A 15,511-nucleotide genomic window follows, 5' to 3' on the forward strand; every position below is an offset into this window, starting at 1 on the left:
GTGTCATATGACTTGTAAAAAATGTATGCAAAACTGAAAAATAAATTGTTAAAATGAAAAAACAAAGAAAAAAATTGGTTGATATAATTATTTGAAAACACAAAACAACTCTAGAAAATAAACTAAAAACATTTTTTTAAAGATGAACCACCTTTTAACTCTTTTCTCGGAAGAATAATGATACTATTCCAACTCTTTGACTTCGATTACGAAAGAGGGGAAAATGATTTGTTGGGGACCGAAATAAAATTTAAAGATTTACTAAAACCGAATTATATTTTATTCGACAAAATCCCAAACAAGCCCAAAAAAATGAGTTGTATTTGCTTAATCACTTACAGTCCCATGGTACAATCCGCAGGCAATCACAACCCGTGCCAACTGTCCAACTGCCTCAACTGAGCCGAGTCTGCTTCCGGTCACTATAAATACGGCGTTACTTGGCGCCTGATTCATTTTTAACTTCCACACTCCCGAGTGTTGCAGAGACCTCTTAACAGCGAGATCTTCGTTAACGATATTCTAGGGTTTTTCTTCGATACAATTCAAATGCGAAATCTAAACTCTCAAAGTTGCAGACTCATTGAGATCGAGAGCTTAGAAAACTGATTTCTAGGGTTTAATTCGTTCCGATTCAACTGACGGACTCTAAATCCTAAGCATCGAAGTTGACTTGAGCGCGAGAGCTTCGAGAACAGATTTCTAGGGTTTTCACTACTCGTTCGATCTGTGGTTTCATAATGCATAAGCTGATAGGGCTATCAGGCATGAAGAGTTTGGATCGCTTCAAATCGCTGCCAGGAGCTCCTTCGGGAGCAGAGAAAACCTATTCGATCTCTTCAAGGCAGCCTTCGGTTTCAGCTTCATCTGGAAGCTTTGCGAATTTGAAGCTCACTGCAGGTTTTTTCTATGAAGTATCAGATTATTGTGATTTTGTTTTTCCAGGAAAAGAAAGTTGAGTGAATTTGATGAATTATTGTTATTCATTTCAGAAAAAATGGTCAAAGAGCAAGCTTCTGCAAAAACTGACCTTGAATTGGTGGTAAAATGAAGCTCTATCTATCTCTTTCTATATTTTATATTATACTCCGTATTAAATGAGTAACTCCATAATTGTCATTGTGATGCTCCAAGTATATTTGATTTATTTGGATTGAACAGTACTCTTATCTAGAAGTTTGATAAATGCAGAGTTCTAAATTGAAGAAATTAACAGAGCACGTCCGTGCATTGGAGGAAAAATTGCAGAATGCATATAATGAGAATGCGAAGCTCAAAGTGAAGCAGAAAGAAGACGAGAAACTATGGAATGGACTGGAATCAAAATTCTCTTCAACAAAGACCTTTTGTGATCAACTCACTGAAACTTTACAATACTTGGCAGCACAGGTTCAGGATGGTAGGTATTCTTTATCTTATGTAACTTTCAGTAACCATGTTTAGATATGTTCCACAGTTTTAAATGTTTTAGACCTGTATCCTCCACAGCTGCGAAAGACAAGGCATTTTTTGAAGACAAATTATCTACAAGTTCGATGGCACTTGATAATTTGCACCACCAGATGAAGTCTATGTCTTTGAAATTAGAGTCTTCAGAGGAAACTGTTAGAAATCGTGAGCAACATGTTCCTTCTTATTTTACAAAAAGTTGCACATTCATAGAAACTTCTGACTTTTGCTTGCCTCACTTCATTTTGTCGTTATGAAATATTTTTGAATTCTTACTGTAGGCGAACAAGAGCTGAAGGAACTCAGCATTGAGAAACAGGAAAAGGAAAAATCATTCAGAGATGAACAGTGCATAGCTGCAAATCGCATTGAAGAAAAAGGTGAAAATCGTTCTAATGTTGCTGTAGAAGCCACTTGTTAATTAACTTGTGATAGACTGCTACTCTAGTTAGCCTCTCTCTGAACTGGCTGCCTTTACAGCATGTTAGGAGAAAATTTACAAATGAAAAATTTTAGACTGAAAAGACCTCAAAATATTGAATTATGCATCAAGGATTGCCTCATGAAGAAGCTCAGCGAAAACACCTTGAGGTCAAAATCCCCTATTGTCCACATCATACCTTCAAACTTGAGGAAGGTGCATATGAGGCACATGCTTCCTGTATTATCTTTAGAAATTTAGGAATCATGCCTCACTCGTTATTTTCGCCTTATGTTTGAGGAATTAACTGGTTTACTAGAAATTGGGTTTTTAAATGTAATCGAAATTCTAAAGATAATCAGACACTTACTGTTGTTGATCTTGTTATTATTGCTAAATAACGGTAAGGCATGCTGAATTGAATTGGTTAGTGTTTTTATTGCTAATATTGCTGTTGCCGTGCCTTCTTCTCCTTTATCAGAAATATTGCTGATATTACAGGTTTCACTTAATGCCTTTTTTTTTAGTTTCTCGGTTGGTCATTTTTTACTTAAATGATTTTTTTAGTTTCTCGGTTTCACTTAATGCACTTTTAAGCTTGAAAATCCCTTAGAGCCCCTGTAACACAAGAAGCATTTCTCGCTATATGTTGACAGAATTTGGGGCTGGGAGCTGCAATATTTTTGGGACTAATTGATTACCATTTTTAGTTTTATCTTCCATTGGTTGACGACTGAAAATAATTTGTTTTCCTATATGAACATAGGCAGAAAGATACATGAACATAGGCAGAAAAATAAAAATAGATTCCAAATATTTTTGCCTTTTTTGTATTATCACGGAATGATTATCAATTGATGCATACATGAAAATATAATCATTTCTGCTAAATCAGCTGGCAAATTATCTCTTTGAGGAGTAGGGACTACATTCTAGACTAGGTTTGGCAATCATTCCCCTGCTTAGTTGACTGACACACAAATGGTTGTTTGGGCAGAATACTTCTCACAAATATTCCAAGTCAGGAGATACCAATTATTCCAAATACCCTCACTTTCTCCATTTGAATTACACTACTATCCATCCCAGTTGTCCAATCCAGTCCAAACAAAAGAAAACAGGGTTGGCAGTGTCTTAAATCTGGTTAAGTTTGGTCTTAAGCTAAATGTTGAACAAGAGTCATCCCTTTGTCTGACCTAGTTATTGATTGCACTGCTATATTTTTACCCTTCTTGGGTAATCCAGTGCACCAAATGACTAATGCTGAGTTTCTGAAAATCTGTAATAATAGTATTGCTCATGTTCATGAATGTGCTCATTACACCAACTGGCTCATGTTGCTGCGTTTCAAGACATTGTTATGATATGCTGATCAGATTTCTGGAGTTGTAACTTTTTCTTTTTACGGATAATTTCTGGAGTTGTAACTTCTACATGTCATTTATCTTACTTGAACTCTGTGTGTCACTTAATTGATAAATAGAAGACCATTTCTTATCTAAATTAATAAAAGCTTCACTGTCTTTTGCATGCAGATGCCACGATCCAGAATTTAGAAGAAACTGCAGCAGCTAATAGATTGGCTATAGAGAGTTTGAACTTGAAGTTGGAAGAGTTGCATCTTGATTTGAGATTAAAGGAAGACGACCTTATACATTTGAGAATCTCTGAGGAGAACTTGGAGAAGGAAAAGAGTGATCTTCTATCTAGCTACAATGATCTTGTTAAAAGATTAGATATTGCACACCAGGAAATAAAAAATCTTGAAGATTTTGTCAAAATGCTAGCTGCAAAGTTGATTGAACTCGATAAACAAAGTTTGACCTTCTCAGACAAGGTGGTTGAGCTTAACACTTTGTATGACTCATGCTTTCAGTTGGCTCAGGAAGAGAAAGACCTTGCTGCTCAGTGTGCTCAACAACAATACAGTGGACTCCATGATCAGTCCTTGCATGTTACATCAGAAAAAGATGCATTACAATCGCTAAATCAGGAGTTGAATAACAAGATCATTGAACTTCAGAAGGTCCAAGAATTTGCAATGGTACAGCATGCAGAAGAATGCCGTTTAGCAGAAGACAGAATTCGAAAATTTGAGTGTGAAGTAGAAACTCTACTTTCTAAGAAGACTGAAATGCAACTGTTGGTTACTGAATTAGAAAAGAAAATTGGTGCTTTGACAGAAAGTTCAAGGTTATCTGAGAATAAAATGGTATATTTTCTTTACTCATCTTTGATATATTGAGCATGCTTTGTCGTTTTTCTGATATGCTTAACCTTTTCCTTCTTGAACCATGCAGCAAGATTTATTGTTGAAATTTTCAGATTTAGAATCTGAGAACAGAGTTTCTACAGAAAAACTGCAAGCAGAAATACAGGAAAAGACAGAAGAAATTTGTATTCTACAGAAGGAGGTCACGAAGCATGAACAGAATGTAGATTCGCAGGAGAGACAAGTCAGCCAGCTTCATAATACCTTAGAGGAAAAGGAACAGATTATTATGCAATACAAGGACGGAGAAAAACAACTGGAAGATAAAAAAACAGAGGTTTTATTAGATTTACTTATTCTATGGAGCCAAATTTCGACCTCTTGGATATCTATAAAGTATCCAATATACAATTGCAGATTCAGGCATCACTGGTGGATGCTGAAGGTAAACTTGTGGAAGCTAAGAAGCAATATGATCTGATGCTTGAAAGTAAACAGTTAGAATTATCAAGGCATTTAAAGGAAATTTCTCAGAAAAATGATCAGGTTTTTTCCTTTGCCATTTACCTTACATGAATATATGAAATGGTTGGGCAATTTTGTTTACAGTGACACTGAGAGGTTTTCCCATCAGGCCATCAATGAAATCCGGAGGAGGTATGAAGTGGAGAAACTGGAGTGTGTCAATATTGAGAAAGAAAAGGTTCGATCATAATCATTACCAGCTGCAATATCTGTTGGTCATGAATTGTGTTCTTACCTGCTTGAACCTTCAGGCAGACAAAGCTGTTCAAGAATTGGAAAGAAACTGTGATCTAAAGCTTGCAAAATGCAAAGAAGAATCAAGACAGAACTTGATGCGAATACAGGAAGAACATGCTGCTTTGGTATGTAGCAGAAAGTGATTCAAACTTAAAATTAAATGGTTGATAATTGTGAATTTTCTTTCTTTCTGCAGGGTTTATTTTTAATGGCTTTGTAATCATTATATATTTTTTTACTTGATTTTAATAAAAACATCTTATATTTTAGTTCTAACACATTCAAGACCATCTTACAGTTGCAGAGTACTAACTTGCATTCTGTAATAGTCTCAAAGCTTTGTATAGTGATATGGACTACCACTTCCTTCCATATCATGTTATTGAGAAAGTAGCGTTTTGGTTCTACATACTGTCAGTGAATCTATGGGGCAAGTCAATCTACAGTCTATGGCCATGAATGTAATTTTTAACAATAAAAATGTAAGAAACTGAAAAGGAAAAAAAAGAAAGTGTTTACCCTTTATCTCCAAATTGTTGCTGTTCAATTTTATAGAGCGGAGAAGGTGTTGAAGGCAAATTTTTGCATGCACTTTATTATGTTTGCTATTTATATTGATTTGAGGATTTATAAACAAAAACTGCAATCTTAAAATTAAAATCTTACAGAATCAATCTTCATTGTGTCCAATTTGTAGGTCATTCATATCAAGCAAGACCATGATTTGAAGGAGTTGAATCTCAAGTCTAAGCACAGTGAAGAACTAAAGCGTGCCCAACTTCAGGCTGAAAATGAACTGAGAGAGGTACATTTATCTATAAACTAATGTCTGAACTGTCATCTTTGACACTGATGATTGTTCTGATTGCTAACTGTTCCTGATTTTTTTCTAGAAAGTGACGCTACTTAGGAATGAACATGAAGTTCAGTTAAGAGCTTTGAGGTGTCAGCTTGAAGATGAGTGCAAGAAACTTCAAGAGGAGTTGGATCTCCAGAAGTCCAAAGTCTGTATTTCTCTCAATTGCTATTTAAATTTAGTTATCTTTACTTCTTTTTTTTGTTTGTTTTAATAAAAGAAACATGATCGAGTATATGCAGGAAGACAGGCAGAGGGCTTTATTGCAATTGCAGTGGAAAGTAATGAGTGACAAACCACAAGAGGAACAAGAAGTGAACTCAAAGAAGGTCAGTACTATGTATAAAAGATATCTTCCTCCCTCCCTTTCTCTCTGCCTCTACCTTCGTGTGTGTGCGCGTGCGTGAATATTCCTCCATCCATCTGTCTAGAGCTCCCTCTCTCTCCCTCTGTGTGTGGCTTAAACAGACGTGAACAAATGCTAATCCTTGGCACAAACAGTTGTTTATCTTGATGTTTTCTTGTTTCTATATTTTTCCCAATTTAGATTCATTGTATTTTAAATGAAACATAGACTTTTGGTTGCAAGCATAAGAAGTTTGATCAGTTTTCAGTAATTATTTATTAGAAGCTACCTTAATTATGCTTTCGATTAGTGTCTACTGACCATTGGTTACCGTAATTCTGTTAAAACTACAACAGCTAAAGTTTTCTACAGTGTGTAGAAGTAATTCATTGATTGATCCGTGTCGCTTGTGTGTTGTGATTCCCATCACAACTAGATTATTTTCTGTAGTTAGTGCTAATTTATTTGAGTTGGGTTTCGAGATAGTGTTCGAATTTTCTTGTTTTAATCGTTGAAATCTTAAGCTACCCCCTTTGAAACTGCCTTTTTAAAATGGTTTTGATGTACATCAAAATAGTCATATAACTTGTTTGGACTTGCAAGATTGAAGAGGTGACAGGTAGTTGCTTTTGAAGAGGTAAAAGACAACAAAACATGAAGTATCTTAGGATCTATTCGCAACATAATCTTGCAAAACACTGACAGCCAAGGATGGTATCATGAAACATAAACTAATAACAGATTGAATTAACCGAAGAGAACAAATTGAATCCAAAGTCTGATTTTCAACTCCAAATTAAACTAAATTTGTCTCTTTGGCAACAGTATATGTTTAACAAATTTTAAAGGCAAGGTTTAAATATCAACTTTGAGTGTAAATTCAGTCTTTTGCAACTGTAATTCTTTCGCAGAACTGTTGGAAATTTTGTTTCATGGTCTGCATGGCAGTCATTTGCTAAGACAATATGGTGAAAGAAAGGCTTGCATCCCTACGGAAATCTTTGATGATAACATGTACCTCTTGGTAGAATGATGAATCATAATAGTTGTGATTGAGTTACTTTTTATCTTTTGGTCCAGTTAATAGATATGGCCTTTATGTAGTTGAGCTATATATGTATCATATATACTAGCTTTTGCATAGATTAGGTAGTCTGGACTCCAGGGGCATCATGTTGGTTGCCTTCCTATTCCTATTAACAATAAAAGTTATTCATGCTTATGGAGTGCCTGATAACATTGGTATATAGCGTCTTCTGCCAACATGAAAACCCGTAATATTCAGTAATGATATATATATATATATATATATTAATATGATCCAAAAGACAACTGAAATTGTCTTATTCTCTAGGATTTTCTCCAACAAATACTGCATTTCCTGCTGTGATTTTTAGTCATCCCTTTGTATTAATGTGGAAAGAGTAGTTTTTTCTGTTCCTGTTTACCCCAAACCCCTCCCCCCCCCCTGATTCTTGATAAAGACAAACAAACTCAACCTGTAGACTGTTTCATTTGCAGTAATGGCAATTTAATTAACAAAAGTTGGATGTTACAAGCTTTATGACACAGAAGAATTTTTTTATTGGAAGCTTGCTTTAAGGTAGATCTAAAATGTGAAACAACAACTCAATCTATATACTCGTTCATTCTTCTAACAATATCAATTTGGTAACCTCATTTTATCACAGAATTACTCAATCTCATCAAGCAAGATGAGAAATTCTGATGGTCGCAGGAGAAGTCAGCGTGCTTTGGATAATGCAGAGAATGATGAGAAGGTGATAAAGAAAGCAACAGATAAGGTTGGATTCCTTCTTATAATTTCGTTCCTTGTTGATTCTATGATATATAGTCATTGTTTGTATTGCTGTGTTGGTCGTAGAATTCATCTTACCTTAGAGCGACACAAACACCAGTGTCAAACTTGTTGAAGAAAACGGAGAATGTTAACACAGGAAGTGTAAGGAGTATTCCAAAGCATAGTAGGAAGGTGATTACTTCTGTTCTCTCTTCTTCTTCTTCTTCGTCTTCTTCTTTTGTGTGTGTGTGTGTGTGTACACATCAATGACGTAATATATGTGTTTCTTGTAAAATTAGGAATGTATATATTCAGTTTGTGTACCAAGAAGCATAATTTTAGTTGGTAGGTGCATAGATGGTTTAGAACAGAAATAAGTTGGTAACTTTGGATGCCTATATGGAATAGGACTTTGTGTTGTTGCAACCAGGCAAAAGAAAAGAAATTCATCTGCAATCATAAGAAATTGTGTATTATCAGTATAATTTCCTCAGAAATATTAAATTCAAAAGTTTGGCGCATTTGTATATTGCTTATGCATATATTCTAATTGACCTACACGTCCTACATTTATCCCACCGACCTTTCCTGAATCTACTCTATGGAATGGCAGGTTACTCACCATGAGTATGAAGTTGAGACGTCTAATGGAAGAACAATTACAAAACGAAGAAAAACAAGAAGTACAGTCATGTTTGGGGTATGCACATTCTCTTTTCATAAGCAACATGCATTTAAGGGTTAAATATCTATATGAATTACATTGAATATATCAAAAACTAGCATGGCAGGCTTCTTATGTCTATATTGTATGTTTTGGTAGGACCCAAGAAAGCACAACAAGAGGGAAACACCGAAAGCTAATACTCCCAGAGAAGTTCTCAAGGTAATTCAAAACTTCATGAGTCGTATCGGGTTTTATTTTCAGTTTGAACAGTACCTCCATTTATATCTCACAAGTAACAGTAACCTTTTTCTAAATTTAAGCACAAGTGGTGGAAGGACTCCAGTCACTATCTGGAAAAGTGGTGATTAGAGAAAAATAGTTACCAACCGGAGATTAATGTGGGAACTGATCTGTCATGGTCAATTACAACTTTTAGCTTTTATGACGATTCTTTTCACTACTTTAAACCTATAAGCATGAATATAGTGTAGGAGTTTTTGTTGACTAGGTTGGTGCTGGAATTCTCCATTCTTAGTTCCTTCACTTCTTCCAAGTTGCATTATAAGGTTGGTCATGTGTTGTAGGAAAGCGATGAAAGTTTTCTGCTCCTTTGGGATTGTACATGTATTAGTGCTACGAGAACCATCATGCTTTCGCCTGTCTGAATATTTAGTTTTAGTGGTAGTTATTACGCTGTGGGCTGCCTTGTCACTAATAGCTCCCAAGATCGAAATAGTAGGAAAAGTTAAGTGGCATTACTAATTGACATTAACAAGGTTAAGTAGAATTGTGACAAGACTTGACGTACTTGCACTTCATATTAACTAATTGTCAGCAATCTTCTTGGATATGCTTTAAGTGCATCTTCATCACGTTTAAGGTTTATTACGTGTTAAATCCTTATGCAGGGAACTAAGGGAGGGAATCATCCAAACCCTTCCAACATAGGTGATTTGTTCTCAGAAGGGTCTCTGAATCCATATGCAGATGATCCCTATGCATTTGATTAGAGGTATTCTAATCCTCAACTTAAGCGTATTAAATTTTTCTTCATATTAAGCCGAGTGATCTTTATGAACTCAAAACGTTGTGCAAATGGATTTGAGTTTTGTATATCTCACCATAGTGTTGTAGTTGATATTATAATATATGTTAAACAAATTTGATTTTTACCCATCCTATAGCTGGAAGTGCAAATGGATTTGAGTTTTCTGTATCTCACCAAAGTATTGTAGTTGATATTATAATTTGATGTCCTCATTCAATTTCATTTTATTTTGTTTTCTCTCCCTTATTCGAATTCTTATTCTTTATATATTTTTTATTTTTCCTTTGGTGAGATATGTTAGTGAAAGTCTGCAAAAATGTGTGTATTCCATTTAGGGAGTTGACAATGTAGCAGTAAAACTAGCATGTTTTCATATCTACTGAAATTTTGGAATTGGCCAGAATTTTCATTAGAATGCTGATCTTTCTTTATCCAAGTTTTAGAATATTCTGTTACTTTCCTACATTAAAGACCATTTAAACTTTGTATCTACTAGTTGCTGTTACCATCTGAAAGTCAGCATTGGACAGTCACGAGTCGTAACTATGTAAGCCGACTTGACTTTGCATGCATTTTGAACTCATTTGCTACGGTAGCTATGAAAATAATGCTAGTTGTACTCTGGTTTGTTCTAAAGCTTTAATTGACTTCTCTACCTTGCCAGAATTAATTTAAGAGGATTGAACAAATTTGACTCACGCAGCACTGAAGCTCGACTTTCTTGTTCTTTTGCAGGCCGGAAGAATTCTCTGTGGTCCTTCTGAACTGCTTCCCTGATTGCAGAATGACATGAAAATTTTCTCACGTTGAGTCAAGAGTAGATGCATCTTGTAATCCATGGAGTTGAGATTGTCTTCTAATATTCAGTTTTCATTGTCAGACTTGGTGTATTGGTTGTTAAACCTCGGTGTTCGTGTAGCAAAAGGTTTGAGGAAAAGGCGAAGACCTCTGAAAATTGTCTGAATAATGGGATATAAACATCTTAGTTTGTGGATATATTAGGAATGTGAATTGTTACGTAGTATATCAAGTACAAAATTGACCATTTAAGGGGTTCAGAGGAGTTTGTTGACATAAGAGTTTCTCATAAAATTTCTCAGATTTCACAGTGTGATATTTTGGCTGGCTATTTGAGATGATTTGTGTTGTCGGGGACGTTTTCTTTTTGCACAGAAATACAAAATTATGAATGCTGGTAAAGTTGCAGGTAAAATATTGACCTAATTAAGTGTTGCTGAACCTGTTAATTGTGTGGTACAAATTGTTGTTTTAATTGTCATTCCCGTTGTTGTTGCTGTCACCAATTTTATTATTTGAACTTTGGCTTGAACGATCTCTGAAGCAACCTGTACAAATTTTAGGGTTCGAAACAGGCTTTAAGCGATCCTAGTTTGTGCAGTTGTGATCTTATATTATTTTTGACGTAGAATCTGGCTTATAATAATTCCTTTTCCACATCTTCCATTTCAATTTTGCTGTTACACTGCAAATGCAGTATGAAAGGCAGTAAGTAATGCTGGTGTGACGTACGTATAACGTATTGCAATGCAGGCCTATCTGTCTATCTACCATTACCTTGTATCAGTTTGAACTACTCAGAAATGCAGCGCGCATATTTAAACTTATTCAAATTTGTTTTATATATATATAAATTGTGCCTTATTGACACTGTTATGTAGCATCTTTTCTTCCAGATGAAAATATGGATACAGATTCCATATCTTAAAAAGGTGCACATAAAAAGTTTTCGAAGTGGTAAGTTCTATTGCTCCAGAAAATCAGAAACACAACGAATTTGATGTGAAGTGTGAACCCAAGTTCTAAACTTGACACAACGAATCAGAAACACAGGAGAAAACAGATTTGGCATGGAAAAAAATGTTAATATACCTGATAATGTGTATCACATTCACATGTCTCAGCTCACCAATTCTACTTGGCGGGAAAATATATATATATATATATATATATATATATATATTTACTACTCTACATCTACCTATTCTCTTTCTTCCCAACAACCATATAACCAAATAAATAAATAAATAAATAAGGGTTGTCCTGGTAATAAATTAATAAGAATCAAGTGGAAACTTTTGGGGTTCAGTTTTTTCTGTTTACTGAACTCAATTAAGAAAATGTTTATTTTCAAATAACTTAATTATTTTATAATTTTCTAAAAGCAGTTTTGTGTTCTGAGTTTTAAAAAACTGAAACAAACAAACCTTTTTATTTATTTTTTTCTTTATGTTTTTGAGATAAAAAAATAAAAGTGAAAAAACTTTTGATAAATTGTGATTTACTTTTTGAGATTCATATATTTAAATTAATCCATTTATTTGGTTATGTTGTACCGAAAATGGGTTAGCGTATAAGTTAAGTACCAAGAGATTTCAGATTTGTAGATCTTACACAATTTAGTTAATGGAATAGCAAAATTGTAATTTGTAAGTCAAAAGACTTTGTAATAAAATCAATGAAATCATAGAACAAATAAACAAAATGATGTAAATGAGGAATTCATGCCTGAAACTTACAGATCTGTGCTCTGTTACATACAAACCATCAACGATCATGGTGGTTGATGATGCAAAAATTCAGAGAAGCAATTGAAACAGAACAATGTGGTAAAGATCACCAATGAAATTACAGACGATGCGAGTTTAGTATTGAACATAGAATTCAATCAGATACCATAGTAGTGGACGATGTGAAAAATTCAGAGGAAAGTGAAGAAAATCATCAGGAAGAGACTCCAGAGCGACAGCAGAATCGTGATCTGAAGAAGCGACTCCGTCACGCTACAGAGTCTCATCTTCCGACTCTTCACTCTCTCCCTCACCAATTCTTTCTTCAGCTCCTCCACCGCTCTCTTTAACATCATCGTCTCCCGTTCCTCATACTACATTCAAAGCAACAATATCAGTTGCAATTTCACAAAATACTCTCTCTCTCTCTATATATAAATATATAAATATATATATCTATATATCATATATGTGTGCGCGCGCTAGAAGAGAGAGAGAGAGAGAGAGATAGAGAGACCTCGTCTTTGTCGTCTTCTGTTGACTTGAGCCATGGATTTCCGGTAGATTTCAGAGAAGAAATCAGAATTGCAGCTTTTGCACAACGAATGGCGATGTGTGATTTCATTGTTTCTTCCATTTCGGCTGTGTGTGTGTGTTTTTTTTTTCAAATACTGCTCTCTAAGTTCAAAACACGGAAGCGAGGGAAATTTTGACGCTCTCTTGGTTTTTAAAAGGTGCCAACGAGGCATCAGTTGGAAAAATAGGTGGGCCCTAACACGAGCTTTTATCTGTGTGTGTATATATGCATGGATACTGTGTGCGTGTGTGTATATATACATATATATATATAGGATTTTTCTTCTAATGGCCAGGGTTTATCAAATCGGAGAAACTACTGTGGTGATTGAGCGGGTGCAGAGGATTGCAAAATAAATCAATGCGACAAGTGATATTGATTGATTCTCAGGGTTAGAGTTGGACTTCAATGTACCCACAATTTCACCTGGTTTGTTGTCTTTTTCAAATTTTTTTTTGTTTTTTTTTTTTTTGCACTTCTTGTTTTCTTTACTTCTCAATTTACTATTTGTAGACTGATAGAATTCAACCCTATAACGTGTGTAGTTCTATATTTTACTGCTACTTGTTTTCTTTACTCTGAATTGTAATTTGTACATGTCTATACTCTGCTTCTGTGTTGTTTAACGCACTTGGTCTTTTTCATTTGGTAATCGGAGGGCGTTTTTTACTAGCTTACAGTAGAGTCACCTCTAGAAACAGATTTAACTTTTCAGTTTGCTCAAAAGCTATTCTTTTGTTCTTTTGGTTTAATTTTGTCAAGCAGTGCTCCATTTGATAAGATTGATATCACTAGTGGATTTAAAGCCATTGTGCAGGTCCCTAAACTTGGGTATATCATATATGGATATGAAATATGTGTCTGTGAATCCATATCGGGGACACAGATCCTCAATTTGTTTATGCACTGCATCTAATTTTATAACATGTGTCAATTCGCCTTCTCTCTTATTAAGATTTAGGACGTAGGAAGGACGACACTCAGACGTAAACACTCGAAACTTGATGCGTGTACCCGAGTCTATGTAACATATATCTATCTGATCCTTGAATATTTCCCTTGTCCCTCCCCGTCTTATGATTCCACATGGATCCATGAGGAAATCTATGTATTTCATTTCCGATACCCAATCTCTTTTAGTGGTGGATACTTTTGCTTGCCATCATATCATATTTCTGGTGATCAGAATGCTAGTAAGGATGTGTACAATACTATATAGTTACTGCCCTGCTTGTGCTATCACATGGGAATGCCACTGGCAGAATTTGCTTGCTGAGATCATTTGGTACAATGCATTTTGTTTTCCTGTGTGATTTGTTTTTTGGAAACATGACATTCGAATCGTTAGGCTTGACAGTGCCTTGTAGCACACCACTCTGTTTTCTTATATATTCTCGGTGTGGATTAAACAACTAAGCAAGGACAGAAGGATCGTTTTGAAAATTGCTGTAAACCGGAGCTGGGAAAATGTGGTTACTATGTTATTTGTTAACATCAAAAGAGGTGTACTTCTCCAATTATTACTTATATGCTAATAGTTATGCACTTCTAGGGGCCAGTAATTTAACTCCCCATGGTAATTTACTCAAGTGCCTTTTAACATATTCAAGGATTATGAATGATTGCATGATGCGGAGATTGGTTTGTATGGATTTGTGAATCCAGAATTCATGTGTGCTTCTGGCAGCTGAATGAATTCATGAACATGATAAATTGTTTGAACTGAAAAGCATATTGGTTACTAAGAGATCAACATGACTTGTAAGAATTTAGAAACTTGAAGTTATCCCAAAACAATGTTCAGACTCAGAAGGGTCATTATCCAGTATTGAGCTAGCCAGCTAATGTAGGGTGTTGGAAGGGTGGATGAGATTAGATACCTAGCCTTTATTTCTTGCATAAGGTGGTTGCCCTCGAATTCAAACATTATCTTGCCAAAAAACCTCATCCACAGATAGAATTCCTTGGTGTTAAAATTGTTGTTGAGGTGTTTTTTTCCCATTCTCTTTGCTGGTTTATAGCTTCTGAGGCTTTCAAAAAGTAGACAAATTCTTGAAATTTTTGTATATTTACCTGTTCTTGTAATTATGAAACCTCATTTTATGGTTGAGTGTTGCAGTGACCCTCATATATTTCTAGTCGCTGGCAAAATTAAACCTGTTTATAAGAAGGCATTGATGTTATATACTCACACCTCAAGCTTTATCACTTGATGCAACTTGTAAGTGGTTTTCCTCTCTAGGATTCATAACTCTAGGTTACGTATTTCCTAAGCAAGCATATTTTAGTTTGAAGTGATTGGTTAAATTTGAATTCCGCATAACCATATATACTTTTTACTGTTATTCTGAAACAATTAGTCTTTATTTCTATTTGACACTGCTAGAACCTATAACTTCAGATTCTAGATATAGCTATCACAATTCAACATATCCTAAGGTTTGTCACGATCATCCAGCTTGGATTCCAATGCATCAGGTACGCAGGTGTTTTGGTTGATGTTGAAAGTGCATTGCCTGTTTCTGTCTTATTTATATGGTAAGATGTACCATTGTTTAGGCTCCATCACCACGATGGATTTAATTTAATGCCAGAAATTGACAAAATTAGGGGGTTGGGTTTGATAATGCATTTGCGGCTTCCTCTTAATTAATAAAATTCACTTGAAAAGATCCAAGTAGAGAGACATGGTTTATCACTGATTGCTGAACATGCTTCTTCTATTTTATTTTTATTTTTATTTTTCAAATTTAGTCAGAACTAACAATTTAGTACTCAGATTTTCGATTTTTGAAATTTTTAGCACTGTTAATTCAGTACTAAAATTGTACTTAATTTTCAGAT

The 15,511-nt window shown here is 34.9% G+C and overlaps 2 protein-coding genes across 4 annotated transcripts; one reads left to right on the top strand and one right to left on the bottom strand.

The window, feature by feature from the left end:
- The first annotated feature begins 299 nt into the window (after positions 1-299).
- LOC132274173 (synaptonemal complex protein 1-like) lies at positions 300-10,678 on the top strand. 3 transcript variants are annotated; one of them, XM_059775372.1, is made up of 19 exons: positions 300-900; positions 993-1,042; positions 1,192-1,399; positions 1,489-1,614; positions 1,731-1,829; positions 3,406-4,082; positions 4,171-4,419; positions 4,500-4,628; positions 4,717-4,785; positions 4,859-4,969; positions 5,542-5,649; positions 5,738-5,848; positions 5,943-6,029; positions 7,738-7,851; positions 7,932-8,039; positions 8,461-8,547; positions 8,671-8,733; positions 9,423-9,526; positions 10,227-10,289. In XM_059775372.1, exons 1-18 carry the CDS (start codon positions 741-743, stop codon positions 9,522-9,524), a joined length of 2,658 nt encoding a protein of 885 aa, XP_059631355.1. In that variant the 5' UTR covers positions 300-740; the 3' UTR covers positions 9,525-9,526; positions 10,227-10,289. The 3 variants fall into 3 exon arrangements, with proteins under 3 accessions (XP_059631355.1, XP_059631356.1, XP_059631354.1); XM_059775373.1 differs by lacking the exon at positions 10,227-10,289 and adding an exon at positions 10,059-10,202; XM_059775371.1 differs by lacking the exon at positions 10,227-10,289 and adding an exon at positions 10,298-10,678 and having other exon boundaries at positions 301-900.
- A 1,409-nt stretch (positions 10,679-12,087) lies between these two features.
- On the bottom strand, positions 12,088-12,771 carry LOC132273323 (uncharacterized). The gene is made up of 2 exons (XM_059774302.1): positions 12,608-12,771; positions 12,088-12,464 (listed from the first exon to the last, which is right to left on the bottom strand). The coding sequence occupies exons 1-2, from the start codon at positions 12,725-12,727 to the stop codon at positions 12,282-12,284; spliced, it is 303 nt and encodes a 100-aa protein (XP_059630285.1). The 5' UTR covers positions 12,728-12,771; the 3' UTR covers positions 12,088-12,281.
- Positions 12,772-15,511: the final 2,740 nt, after the last annotated feature.

Source organism: Cornus florida, unplaced genomic scaffold (assembly GCF_030987335.1).
Source record: "Cornus florida cultivar Cherokee Brave unplaced genomic scaffold, ASM3098733v1 CherokeeBrave_3.0.0_Hap2_Chr09, whole genome shotgun sequence".
Classification (NCBI taxonomy): Eukaryota; Viridiplantae; Streptophyta; class Magnoliopsida; order Cornales; family Cornaceae; genus Cornus; species Cornus florida.